General features: G+C 41.2%; 1 protein-coding gene across 1 annotated transcript in view; it reads left to right on the top strand.

Annotated features, from left to right (window-relative positions):
* Positions 1–13689, top strand: part of LOC109891395 (thioredoxin reductase 1, cytoplasmic-like) — a 30071-nt gene that overhangs the window by 7244 nt on the left and 9138 nt on the right. Inside the window, exons 6-10 of the mRNA XM_020483888.2 lie at positions 154–276; positions 5016–5158; positions 5658–5773; positions 12881–13106; positions 13585–13677. Of these exons, the coding sequence (XP_020339477.1) occupies positions 154–276; positions 5016–5158; positions 5658–5773; positions 12881–13106; positions 13585–13677 (701 nt within the window). The remainder of the gene's footprint in view (positions 1–153; positions 277–5015; positions 5159–5657; positions 5774–12880; positions 13107–13584; positions 13678–13689) is intronic.

Below are 13689 nucleotides of genomic sequence, written 5' to 3' on the forward strand. Positions count from 1 at the left end.
TCCGTCGCGCGTGTCAAACATATCCCCTACAGCACACTGCTGCAGGCCCACCGAAGCACAAATCAAAATGGCAACAACATGTCTGCATGTGTCAATGTGGATGAAAATTAAATCTCCAAATGTGTGATTTTGTGTTTCTTTGGCTCGGGACAGGCCTGGGCGGCACATGCGTGAACGTGGGCTGCATCCCCAAGAAGCTGATGCACCAGACAGCCCTGCTAGGGACTTCCATACAGGACGCCCGCAAGTTTGGCTGGGAGTTGCCGGAGGAGACAGGTAACAATTGGGTTGGCGTCTGGGTCAAACGTCAGCAGTTTAGGTTCCAATGTCCATTTTAGTCACTTGGAATGCATGCCCAACACTAGGGACGGGCATGAGTACTCGAACGGATGTCAAAACTCCATCTCTAACCAGCAATAACAAAAAACATTTTAAGTACTGTAAAACTATTTGGTGGAGTGTGCTTTGTGGCTTGAAGACAACGGCTGTGTTCCAATACTCATACTAACTGTACTATTTGTAACAAATTGAGTACATAGCATGCTTATTGGTCATAGTATGGATATAGTCAGTATGCCAAAAGTTCCTGGATATCGTACTACAGTCACCAAAATACCAAATATACAAGCAGTGGACACTATTTCCGTGCGTCACAACGTTTTCAGATTTGAATTAAATGGCGTAAAATATGCAGCCGAATTCCAACGAGAGAGGATTTATATATGCTTTAACTAATTATTACATATGTTAAAATGTTGAGCAATGTAATAAAGTAATGACTTTTCAAATAAGTTACCAATTTCTTAGCTACGCTATTCTTACAAACCGTACAGCATATCATAACAGCAGTATGTACCTGTATGTTATCTAGCTACCTAACATTAGTTGGCTACTAATACATCGAACTAGGGCTGGGTGATATTCCCAAAATATTATATCACGGTATTTTTAAAATTTGGATGGTATTTGACTGTTTTTAGTTTGAATAATAGAAGTTCCATATTTGCTTTATGAGTAGTGAGTGATCCCAGGGTGGCAACACACACATTCTATAAGTGATTTCAATGAGTCTTTCTTCATTCTGATTGTTTTCTACTGTTCAATTCAACCAAAACAAATTTCAGCACATCTATCATTTCTGCATTTCTTGCACTCAATTGCAGTGGTGAAAAAAGTACCCAATTGTCATACTTGAGTTAAAGTAATGATACGTTAATATAAAATGATTCAAGTAAAAGTACCCAGTTAAATACTACTTGAGTAAAAGTCTAAAAGTATTTGGTTTTAAATATACTTAAGTGTCAAAAGTAAATGTACTTGAGTATCAAAAGTGAAAGTATAAATCATTTCAAATTCCTTATGTTAAGCAAAACAGGTGGCACCATTGTTTTTTAATTTACAGATAGCCAGGGGCACACTGCAACACATTTACAAACAAAGCATTTGTGTTTTGTGAGTCCTCCAGATCAGAGGCAGTAGATGTCAAGAGAACATCCCTGGTCAAGTGCTTGAATTACATTCAAAATGTAACGAGTGCTTTTAGGTGTCAGAGAAAATGTATGGAGTACAAGGTCCAGTATTCTCTTTAGGAATGTAGTAAAGTAAAGGTTGTCAAAAAGAGTAAAGTACAGATACCCCCCAAAAAGCTTCTTAAAGGTACTTTACACCACTGCTCTATTGAGAATGTCCACACTGCCACGTAGGGCTGCACGATACGGGGAAATCATCTAGGACATATTTTTAACCAAATGTTGCAATTGCGATTTGACTTGACAAATTAGCGCAAAACTGTTGGAAATCATGGAGATAGAATGACTGTTCTGTGGTTAGAATATAATAGTTCGCACTTTGAATACAGTGTTTAGAGATCGACAAATTAAAATGCCAGGGAGGAGTTATTGTGACAGGGTAGGAACTAAAGTTTTGATAAGTGTTTCCTAGGGGACCCTATAAGCTTTGGCTACATTGCATGTTTTCTCTTAGCTACATCATGTAGCAACAAATTCTTGCTTTGCACTCATTGATTTAGAAGATACTGTTGCACAAACAACATTCTGATTTAGGTCTATAACTTCACTGGTATTATCAAGCTGTATTAGCTAACTACACTTGCTCTTACACGTTTATTAGCTAGCTAGCAATTAGCGTCTCACAAGATTTAGGGCAAATTCCTAAGAAAAGACAAACTAGCTGTTTGCTGACGTAAGAAACACAAACTAATAGTGTCATTATAGAACACTAGTGGATTTATATTAAGAAGCAAAGTGAAAACAGCATTGTTATCGTCAACATTGTTGCATGTGCTGCATTGACCATGCAGACTGAACGCAAGTCTCTCGTGGTTGAACATCAAATGCTCTCCTTGTCTAGATCTGTGTGGAAAGTGGTGCGGAGAGAGATGACTCAAGTAGCGAAGTAAACTATAAAAATGTACATACACATGATGTATCACATTTAACAAACCAAACATTCAAATACCTGTATAGAAGGTAAAGTTAAAAACCCAAACCGGTCCCTGCACCAATACCGGTATACCTTATTTTATGATATACCGCCCAGCCCTACATCGAACTTGCCAACATTTTTAACTACACGCTATCTAACTACCCAATGTTTATTGACTTGATTATTCCCGTCATTAGTTTAGTGGTATAGTCGTGCGTTCTCAATGGACATTCGGGTGTGTTCGTACATTCGCTCTGGCTTTCTACTCCGATTTCAGAGCACTCTCGTCCGAGTGTACCAGAGCACAGAATAACTGATGAATTTACGAACACTCAACACCAGTTGAATATGGCCGGTGTCAGTTATCGTTGGCAAAAAAAGTTGTAATTAAATTGTTGCCAGCAGCACAGTTAGTCACCACCGCTCTAGATAACTTGAAAACAGCCTAACCAGCTCTGCTAGGGCAAGTAAAAATGTCTCATTTGTGTCTTGAAGTAGCTAGCCAGTTAGCTTGGGTGCTTGACTGCCGTTGTGAGGTGTGTCCAGTGACACTGCCTGGCAGAGTGAAACGCTCTGAATTTACGAACGCCCAGAGAGCACTCTGGCACTCCAGATTGGATTTTAATAAGACACCCAAAGTTGTAAAATGTCTAGCTAGTCATTTGCTATGCTAGCAAGAGGTTGCATAGGAACAGCATCAACTTCTGGTAGACAGGGGAAGCGCTAGTACGCTCAACTGAATGGATACCGTTAATTTACAGTATACTAAAATTAACTAAGTGTGTGTATTCAAACACAGCTAAAGTTCATTTGCTTTGACTCTAGTGTTCCATTTGTACATGTGCATTTGCAGGCACAACAAACACAGCTAAAGTTCATTTGCTTTGACTCTAGTGTTCCATTTGTACATGTGCATTTGCAGGCACAACAAAAAAGAAACCACTGCAAGCATCACAGTTCACGTCTCACTCCCTCAATTGCGTAAGGACCACTCCCTCTACACGCATGCGGAGTTTGCACACAAGCTCCCATTAGGCCTACAGAAATAAATTCCTATTAAATATGGTGGGCATAAAAAAATGCCTTTAGCTGGTGGGATACACAAGCTACATTCCTTGACAAATAACAACAGTTTCCAACAACGAGTTGGAGTTTGGAATAATTTCATCCTGTTTATTTTCCGCTTAGGCTACTTTGCAAACTGCTAGTGTCATTTTTAGAATTGGTTAGCCTGGTCTATAACCCCCTAAACAGGTTCCGCACTGCAAATTTGCAAAAACATGATTTTGATAAGTGTATTTTCCTCAATCATTAAGCCTAGTCCTACTCACCAAACAAACATGTTGTGGCTGTAATTCATCACCATGCAGTGTTCATGTGGAATTATTCATCCATTTAGACAGGAAGAATAAACTACGTTGTACGTCTGTAGGCATATAGGGAAAGGAAGACCAGATTTTGTTTTGTAACCATGAATTTTTTTTATTTCAACGCTCTAAATTAAGCCCCGTTTCATATGATCAGCTTTTGAGAAGAACTATTCCATTATTCGCATTACTTCGCACGGGCAACTTTTTCATTTGGAAAAATATTTGGTTCTATTTTATTCTGCTATATTTAATGTATTTTGCTATTAACAGCTGCTGAGGGGAGGATGTAATGAAATGGCATCAAACGCATGAAACCCATTTCATACCATTGTTTATTTATTAAAAAAAAATTATTTGACCTTTTATTTAACCAGGCAAGTCAGTTAAGAACAAATTCTTATTTTCAATGACTGCCTAGGAACAGTGCGTTAACTGCCTGTTCGGGGGCAGAACGACAGATTTGTACCTTGTCAGCTCGGGGGTTTGAACTTGCAACCTTCCGGTTACAAGTCCAACCCTGCCGCCCGACATTACGCTCCAGCCATCACCACAAGCCTGTCCTCTAAGGTGCCATCAACCTCCTTTGTTGCTATGTAATAGGTTTGTCTTGACAGTGATAAGGGCTCGGAAAATGAGTGTCTTATCTGCTAAATTAACAAAACTACAAAATATTACGGTTTCAGTAAATTAATCTTAAAATGGCACTTGCCTTTTTATTGACTCAATATACAGTATGAGGCAATTAAGGTTTGTAATCTCTAATGGTTATGATAAATTAGGCATTGTTGTGCACTGTTGGCATAGATCAATTCCCAAATGTTTTTTTCTTCCAGTCAGGTCTTCCCTTTGTTCTAAAGTAGATTTATTTTTTCTCCCCCCGTTACGAGTACTCTAGAAAATATTTTTATAATGTGAGTACTCGGAACAGTCAAATGCCCATCTCTACCCAACACAACCAAAGTAGTAAGGATATTGGGAACAGAGCCACGGCCAGTGCTAGGAATGAAACATGTGAAGGCATAAGTCATTTTCTGATGTCAAAACATTCTTGTTTAAGCCCTCTTCATGAGCCTGCGGTAACTTAAGGTCACGGAAATGTCAATGTTACATTTTCTGTGGCTTTTTCAGTAATGGTAGTAAAGAACTTAAGACTTGTTTGTGTGGTCATTGTTAACTTAGTAATTTTCATCTGGTTCTTAGTGAAGCACAACTGGGAGACAATGAAGACTGCGGTGAACAACCACATTGGCTCGTTGAACTGGGGCTACCGGAAGGCGCTGCGCGACAAGAACGTCAACTACATCAACTCCTACGCTGAGTTCATTGAGTCGCACAAAATCAAGGTGGGTCGGCCCTTTGTGAGTTTACAAGCAGATCTTTGACAACAGTTGTTAATGAATTGACTACCTTTCATTTTCATATGAAATTGACTTCCATTCTCATACTGAAGTTACTGCCTTCAATTTGACCAATTTTAGAAGGCACTCAATTCGGTATGAAAATGGATGTGAACTTTTTTAGATGGAAAGCACATGATCTATTCTGAAACTGGATAGTAACTTGCTTCATGTTAGTTCCTTGGCTTAACCTAATCAAACAAATCCCAAAGATATTTAATGGCTCTGTACAAACACACTTCACAGCACTTGGAAAAGCAGCTATTGTCTCCCATGGGAGGTTCTAAACTGCACACCCTTGACTTGATGCATTGATTCTTGTTAACCACACTCAACAGATGAGATGAGTCTAGGTGTTGATTTTAATGGAAATTATTTTGTGTGTACGAGAGAAATAAATCTGTGAAGAATGTTTATCACCGTACTTACCCACTCCACCTACCAGGCGACCAACAAGCGAGGGAAGGAGACCTTCCATACGGCCGCAAAGTTTATCCTGGCGACAGGCGAGAGGCCGCGTTACCTGAGCATCCCCGGAGACAAAGAGTACTGCATCACCAGGTGAGACCTTTCCCTCACAGCACACCGCAGGCATTATTTAACCCACAATCCATTTAGACTGCCGTCCAGCCAGGGGAAAGCCCTCATCACCACAATAGAGACAAATACACTGCAGGGTTGTATTCAGTAGTGCACACTGTGGCGAAACCTTTTGCAACAGAAATGGAAAAACAAGTATTTGTAATTGGACAAGATCAGGTAATCCCTCCCTGTTTGGATGTGTCCTTCCGTTTGGAGCCTAGTGAATATGACCCAGCTCTAGCAAGACTGTACAGGTTAAAGTGTGTGTGTGTACACAGTTGAAGTTAGAAGTTTACATACACCTTAGCCAAATACATTTAAACTCAGTATTTCACAGTTCCTCACATTTAATCCTAGTAAAAATTGTCTGTCTTAGGTCAGTTAGGATCTTAGGTCTGTCTTAGGTCAGTTAGGATCACCACTTTATTTTAAGAATGTGAAATGTCAGAATAATAGTAGATAATGATATATTTCAGCTTTTATTTCTTTATCACATTCCCAGTGGGTCAGAAGTTTTACATACACTCCATTAGTATTTGGTAGCATTGCCTTTAAATTGTTGAACTTGGGTCAAACGTTTCAGGTAGCCTTCCACAAGCTTCCCACAATAAGTTGGGTGAATTTTGGCCCATTCCTCCTGGCAGAGCTAGTGTAACTGAGTCAGGATTGTAGGGCTCCTTGCTCACACATGCTTTTTCAGTTCTCCCCACATTTTATATACGATTGAGGTCAGGGTTTTGTGATGGCCACTCCAATACCTTGATTTTGTTGTCCTTAAGCCATTTTGCCACAACTTTGGAAGTATGCTTGGGGTCATTGTCCATTTGGAAGACCCATTTGCGACCAAGCTTTAACTTCCTGACTGATGTCTTGAGATGTTGCTTCAATATATCCACACAATGTTCCTGCCTCATGATGCCATCTATTTTGTGAAGCCCCCCAGTCCCTCCTACAGCAAAGCCCCCCCACAACATGATGCTGCCACTCCCGTGCTTCACGGTTGGGATGGTGTTTTGTTTTTTTCTCCCTTTTTCCTCCAAACATAACAATGGTCATTATGGCCAAACAGTTCTAATTTTGTTTCATCAAACCAGAGGACATTTCTCCAAAAAGTACTATCTTTGTCCCCATGTTCAGTTGCAAACGGTAGTCTGCCTTTTTTATGGTGGTTTTGGAGCAGTGGCTTCCTCCTTGCTGAGCGGCCTTTCAGGTTATTTTAATATAGGACTTGTTTTACTGTGGATATAGATACTTTTTGCACCCGTTTCCTCCAGCATCTTCACAAGGTCCTTTGCTGTTCTGGGATTGTTCTAGGAGACAGAACTTCTTCCTGAGCGGTATAATGGCTTCATGGTCCCATAGTATTTATACTTGCGTAGCATTGTTTGTACAGATGAACGTGGTACCTTCAGGCGTTTGGAAATTGCTCCCAAGGATGAACCAGACTTGTGGAGGTCCATAATGGTTTTTTTCTGAGGTCTTGGCTGATTTCTTTTGATTTTCCCATGATATCAAGCAGAGGCACTGAGTTTGAGGTAGGCCTTGAAATACATCCACAGGTACACCTCCAATTGACTCAAATCATGTAAATTAGCCTATCAGAACCTTCTAAAGCCATGACATAATTTTCTGGAATTTTCCAAGCTGTTTAAAGGCACAGTCAACTTAGTGTATGTACACTTCTGACCCACTGGAATTGTGATAGTGAAATAATCTGTCTGTAAACAATTGATAGAAAAATTACTTGTGTCATGCACAAAGTAGATGTCCTAACCGACTTGCCAAAACTATAGTTTATTAGCAAGAAATTTGTGAAGTGGTTGAAAAACGACTTTTGATGACTCCAACCTAAGTGTATGTAAACTTCCCACTTCAACTATATATGTATATGTGTGTGTGTGTGACCATACTCACTCACTTTTCTAATTTCCACCACATTAAGCCTTGTATGTCAGCGTACTCATTTAGTAAGGCTATAATCTCCCACTGGTCTAAACACAGGATTTCCATATTACCCTCTGCTGCTGTAGACTGGTGTGTTGTCGTAGGAACAGACACTGATAGAACCTGCTTTAAATGGTACAGAGATGGCTATGTCTAATGGTTGTATTGTGACCTATGGCTGTCCCTGGCAACAACAACAAACATATTGGTTGACCAAGAGGGGTCAAAAGAAGAGATAAATCTATTGACATTTTTAAACGTGTATTTTTCTGTATATAAACACATCCGATGTGCTTTAATCAAATGAACTATCTGCACTGAGCTTGTCTGATGCTGTAAGCTGTTTTGATGAAATTAAGACACATGACTAGAGGGAATGGCCTGGCTCAGACTTGCTGTGTTAAAAAGAAAATGACAGAAAGTGACTGACTAGCACCTGTTGTCTCCATCTCCTCCCTGCTGCAGCGACCACCACAGAACATTAACAGTTTATCGCACTGTCCGTGTTGCTAAAGCTGCAACATAATAAAAAAGAAAATACAATTATTAGTCACGTGCCGAAAACAACAGGTAGACCTTACAGTGAAATGCTTACTTACGAGCCCCTAATCAACAGTACAATTTAAAAATATATATATATGGATAAGAATGAGAATTAAAAGTAACAAGTAATTAAAGAGCAGCAGTGAAATAACAATATTGAGACTATATACAGGTGGGTACTGGTACAGAGTCTATGTGCGGGGGCACCGGTTAGTTGAGGTAATGTGTACATGTAGATAGAGTTATTAAAGTGACTGCATAGATCATCACAGAGTAGCAGTGGTGTAAAAGAAGGGGGGGGGGGGGTGTAAATAGTCTGGGTAGCCATTTGATTAGGTGTTCAGGAGTCTTATGGCTTGGGGGTAGAAGCTGTTTAGAAGCCTCTTGGACCTAGACTTGACTCTCCGGGTACCGCTTGCCGTGCTATAGCAGAGAGAACAGTCTATATGACTTGGTTGGCTGGAGTCTTTGACAATTTTTATAGCCTTCCTCTGACACCGCCTGGTATAGAGGTCCTGGATGGCAGGAAGCTTGGCCCCAGTGATGTACTGGGCCGTGCACACTATCCTCTGTAGTGCCTTGCAGTTGGAGGCGTTCTCAACCTGCTCCACTGCAGGCCCGTCGATGTGAATGGGGGTGTGCTCGGTCCTCTTTTTCCTGTAGTCCACAAGCATCTCGCTATAGGCTCTTGTCAGTGATCAGGCCTACCACTGTTGTGTCATCTGTAAACTTAATGATGGTGTTGGATTCGTGCCTGGCCGTGCAGTCATGCATGAACAGGGAGTACAGGAGGGGACTGAGCACGCACCCCTGAGGGGCCCCTATGTTGAGGATCAGAGTGGCGGATGTGTTACCTACTCTTACCACCTGGGGGCGGCCCGTCAGGAAGTCAGTTGCAGAGGGAGGTGTTTAGTCCCAGGGTCCTTAGCTTAGTGATGAGCTTCAAGGGCACTATGGTGTTGAATGCTGAGCTGTAGTCAATTAATAGTATTCTCACATAGGTGTTCCTTTTGTCCAGGTGGGAAAAGGCAGTGTGGAGTGCGATTGAGATTGCATCATCTGTTGGGGCGGTATGCAAATTGGAGTGTGTCTAGGGTTTCTGGGATAATAGTGAAGCACTTCATGGCTACAGACGTGAGCGCTACGGGTCGGTAGTAATTTAGGCAGGTACCTTAGTGTTCTTGGGCACAGGCACTATGGTGGTCTGCTTGAAACATGTTTGTATTAGACTCAGACAGGTAGAGTTTGAAAATGTCAGTGAAGACACTTGCCAGTTGGTCAGCGCATGCTCGCAGTATACATCCTGGTAATCCATCTGGCCCTGCGGCCTTGTGAATGTTGACCTGTTTAAAGATCTTACTCACATTGGCTGCAGAGAGCGTGATCACACTTCCGGAACAGCCATTTCTGACTGAAAATTTGTTACCAAAATTTGTTTAGGCAAAACCTTCCCTTTTCCCTCAACACTTGCTCTCTTTACGTGACACGTATGCGTATGTGACCTATAGCATGTCATAATTACATCAATAAATTGGTTATTACAAACCCTTAACACTAATGTGTGACAGCAAAATGGAGAGGACGTGACAAACTCGAAACGGGGGAATGTTTACTGGTTGCTCATGAGGTAAAGAGGAAGTTAGATGTGTGGAATAAATTTGACTAATTGTGGAAAATACTTGAGATCAAGAAAAAGGAAAGGAGCCAGCACTGTGTGCATATTATGTCTCTGCCAAACAGGTTTTTCTGATCGTTTGGAACAATGTAAACCACACTAAGTGTTTAGGCCTATTTATTGTTTACGCTAATTATTCAATGGTCACTTTATTTTAAAACTAAAATACTTGATTGCGTTTCAAGTCATGAATCATTCATACTGTGTGATGTCATGAACAAATTAATGATTGATGGATACAGTATTTAGGCTACTGTAAGTATTGAAATATTAGGCCTCAGTAAGTTACAGTATTAAGACTAAACAGGATGCGCTCTTACAGTGCCTTGCGAAAGTATTCGGCCCCCTTGAACTTTGCGACCTTTTGCCACATTTCAGGCTTCAAACATAAAGATATAAAACTGTATTTTTTTTGTGAAGAATCAACAAGTGGGACACAATCATGAAGTGGAACGACATTTATTGGATATTTCAAACTTATTTAACAAATCAAAAACTGAAAAATTGGCCGTGCAAAATTATTCAGCCCCTTTACTTTCAGTGCAGCAAACTCTCTCCAGAAGTTCAGTGAGGATCTCTGAATGATCCAATGTTGACCTAAATGACTAATGATGATAAATACAATCCACCTGTGTGTAATCAATTCTCCGTATAAATGCACCTGCACTGTGATAGTCTCAGAGGTCCGTTAAAAGCGCAGAGAGCATCATGAAGAACAAGGAACACACCAGGCAGGTCCGAGATACTGTTGTGAAGAAGTTTAAAGCCGGATTTGGATACAAAAAGATTTCCCAAGCTTTAAACATCCCAAGGAGCACTGTGCAAGCGATAATATTGAAATGGAAGGAGTATCAGACCACTGCAAATCTACCAAGACCTGGCCGTCCCTCTAAACTTTCAGCTCATACAAGGAGAAGACTGATCAGAGATGCAGCCAAGAGGCCCATGATCACTCTGGATGAACTGCAGAGATCTACAGCTGAGGTGGGAGACTCTGTCCATAGGACAACAATCAGTCGTGTATATTGCACAAATCTGGCCTTTATGGAAGAGTGGCAAGAAGAAAGCCATTTCTTAAAGATATCCATAAAAAGTGTAGTTTAAAGTTTGCCACAAGCCACCTGGGAGACACACCAAACATGTGGAAGAAGGTGCTCTGGTCAGATGAAACCAAAATTTACCTTTTTGGCAACAATGCAAAACGTTATGTTTGGCGTAAAAGCAACACAGCACATCACCCTGAACACCCCAAACATGGTGGTGGCAGCATCATGGTTTGGGCCTGCTTTTCTTCAGCAGGGACAGGGAAGATGGTTAAAATTGATGGGAAGATGAATGGAGCCAAATACAGGACCATTCTGGAAGAAAACCTGATGGAGTCTGCAAAAGACCTGAGACTGGGACGGAGATTTGTCTTCCAACAAGACAATGATCCAAAACATAAAGCAAAATCTACAATGGAAAGGTTCAAAAATAAACATATCCAGGTGTTAGAATGGCCAAGTCAAAGTCCAGACCTGAATCCAATCGAGAATCTGTGGAAAGAACTGAAAACTGCTGTTCACAAATGCTCTCCATCCAACCTCACTGAGCTCGAGCTGTTTTGCAAGGAGGAATGGGAAAAAATGTCAGTCTCTCGATGTGCAAAACTGATAGAGACATACCCCAAGCGTCTTACAGCTGTAATCGCAGCAAAAGGTGGCGCTACAAAGTATTAACTTAAGGGGGTTGAATAATTTTGCACGCCCAATTTTTCAGTTTTTGATTTGTTAAAGTTTGAAATATCCAATAAATGTCGTTCCACTTCATGATTGTGTCCCACTTGTTGTTGATTCTTCACAAAAAAATACAGTTTTATATCTTTATGTTTGAAGCCTGAAATGTGGCAAAAGGTCGCAAAGTTCAAGGGGGCCGAATACTTTCGCAAGGCACTGTAGGCCTACAGCGCAATGGTGGTTATACAAGGCTGCTATGTTTTTCCGATGTGGTTGCGTGAGGCTTGGTGCTCACGGAATCAGTAGGCTATTAAACAAACACTCAAACAGAATCAGGATGTGGCTTATTTCTGTAGATGTATATGGATGATTTATAAAGCCAGGCACATTTGAATAGTTAGGCTATTGATTTATAGATCCAATTAAATTGGTTTCCTCTTCTCACTTTTCTTAGACAATTAAAGGCAATGGATGTTTTCTCTTCAATTAACTCCACTGTCTCCGCCACCGCATTTTTTCCAACACCAATATGCTGGTTAACTTTGCTATTATGCACATATGAACATGGTCTAGGAAATGGCGCCAATTCAACAGTGCACTGATGTGTTTCAGAACCGTGGACAGCGACCGCTTTCCCACGTGGGAGAAGGCGCATTTGTTAAAAAATAATATAATTGATTTGTGTTGCATAATATAACATATACAATTTCAATAGCGCGTCTTAGTGCTGGACTGTGCCATCCCCATGTCCTCAGCAATGGATTAGTCCATTCAGACAGGTGCCAATCAGGCAGGTGTCTTATACACCATGATTCTTTAATTTTTTTGCTACTGCTCGACTAAAGAAATCTTGGTCGACCAACAGCCTATGGACCAAACAATCGACCAGTTGACTAAATGGGGTCAGCCCTAATTGTGACTGAATAACTAAATTCTCAGATTACATACTTATCTACTGGTCTCATAAAGACCCCGGCTCATTTCAGACTACATAACCAGTCTTTCTGTGTATAGTTTGGGAGATTAACTGTTGACATTTTAAGGATAACTTTGTTTAGTGAATCAATCTGACATTCAAGTATTTCACATGCTTATTGCAGAAAGAATGGGTGAATTTTGGCATTGATACATCTAAGAGCTTTATGGTTTTAAGGGATGTGCACTCTACTCTGGCTGCTCTTCCTTTGTGTGTCCATCCTTTTTACGCAGCGACGACCTGTTCTCTCTGCCCCACTGCCCTGGCAAGACCCTGGTGATCGGGGCGTCCTACGTGGCGTTGGAGTGCGGGGGTTTTCTGGCGGGCCTGGGCCTGGATGTGACCGTCATGGTACGCTCCATCCTCCTGAGGGGCTTCGACCAGGAAATGGCCAATCGTGCCGGCAAGCACATGGAGGAGCATGGCGTTAAGTTCCTCCGGAAGTACGTCCCCGTCAAGGTGCGTCAACGTGACTTATCTACTACCAGACCTGGGTTAAAATCTTTTTTGAAATCTTTCGTTTAGCTTTTGGCTGCCTGAAATGCCAGGTGGGTAGTAGATATTGGTTCCATTGCAACAGGTAAACTCAATGAAGTACAGCTAGTATTTAAAATAATTTAAAATCGTGTTTAAACCCAGATCTGTGACCTTGTCTTTCCTCAGCTGTAATGGCTTGGACATGCCTGGTACTAAATTGCTCTGTCATCAGGGAAGTTGTGTAATATTTTGCTCTCTATCTAAAGGGTTGTCATCAGTTTAAGTCTAACTTTGATGGCTGTTAGCCTGTATGGGCAAACTGAATGAAAAACCACTTGCTCTTTCAGAAAAAGATGCCTTCAGTTCACCCGGCCCTGGCCATTGTAGCATTAAAGACATTTTGTAACTGGATATAAAATAAATTGTATGAAAGGTATTTGTGTGTGTGTACACACGCTAGGTGGAGGAGCTGGAGGCAGGTACTCCTGGGAGGCTGAAGGTGACAGCCAAGAGCACGGAGGGAGACGAGACCATCGAGGGAGAGTACAACACTGTACGTAGCCAT

This window comes from Oncorhynchus kisutch, linkage group LG5 (assembly GCF_002021735.2).
Source record: "Oncorhynchus kisutch isolate 150728-3 linkage group LG5, Okis_V2, whole genome shotgun sequence".
Taxonomy (NCBI): Eukaryota; Metazoa; Chordata; class Actinopteri; order Salmoniformes; family Salmonidae; genus Oncorhynchus; species Oncorhynchus kisutch.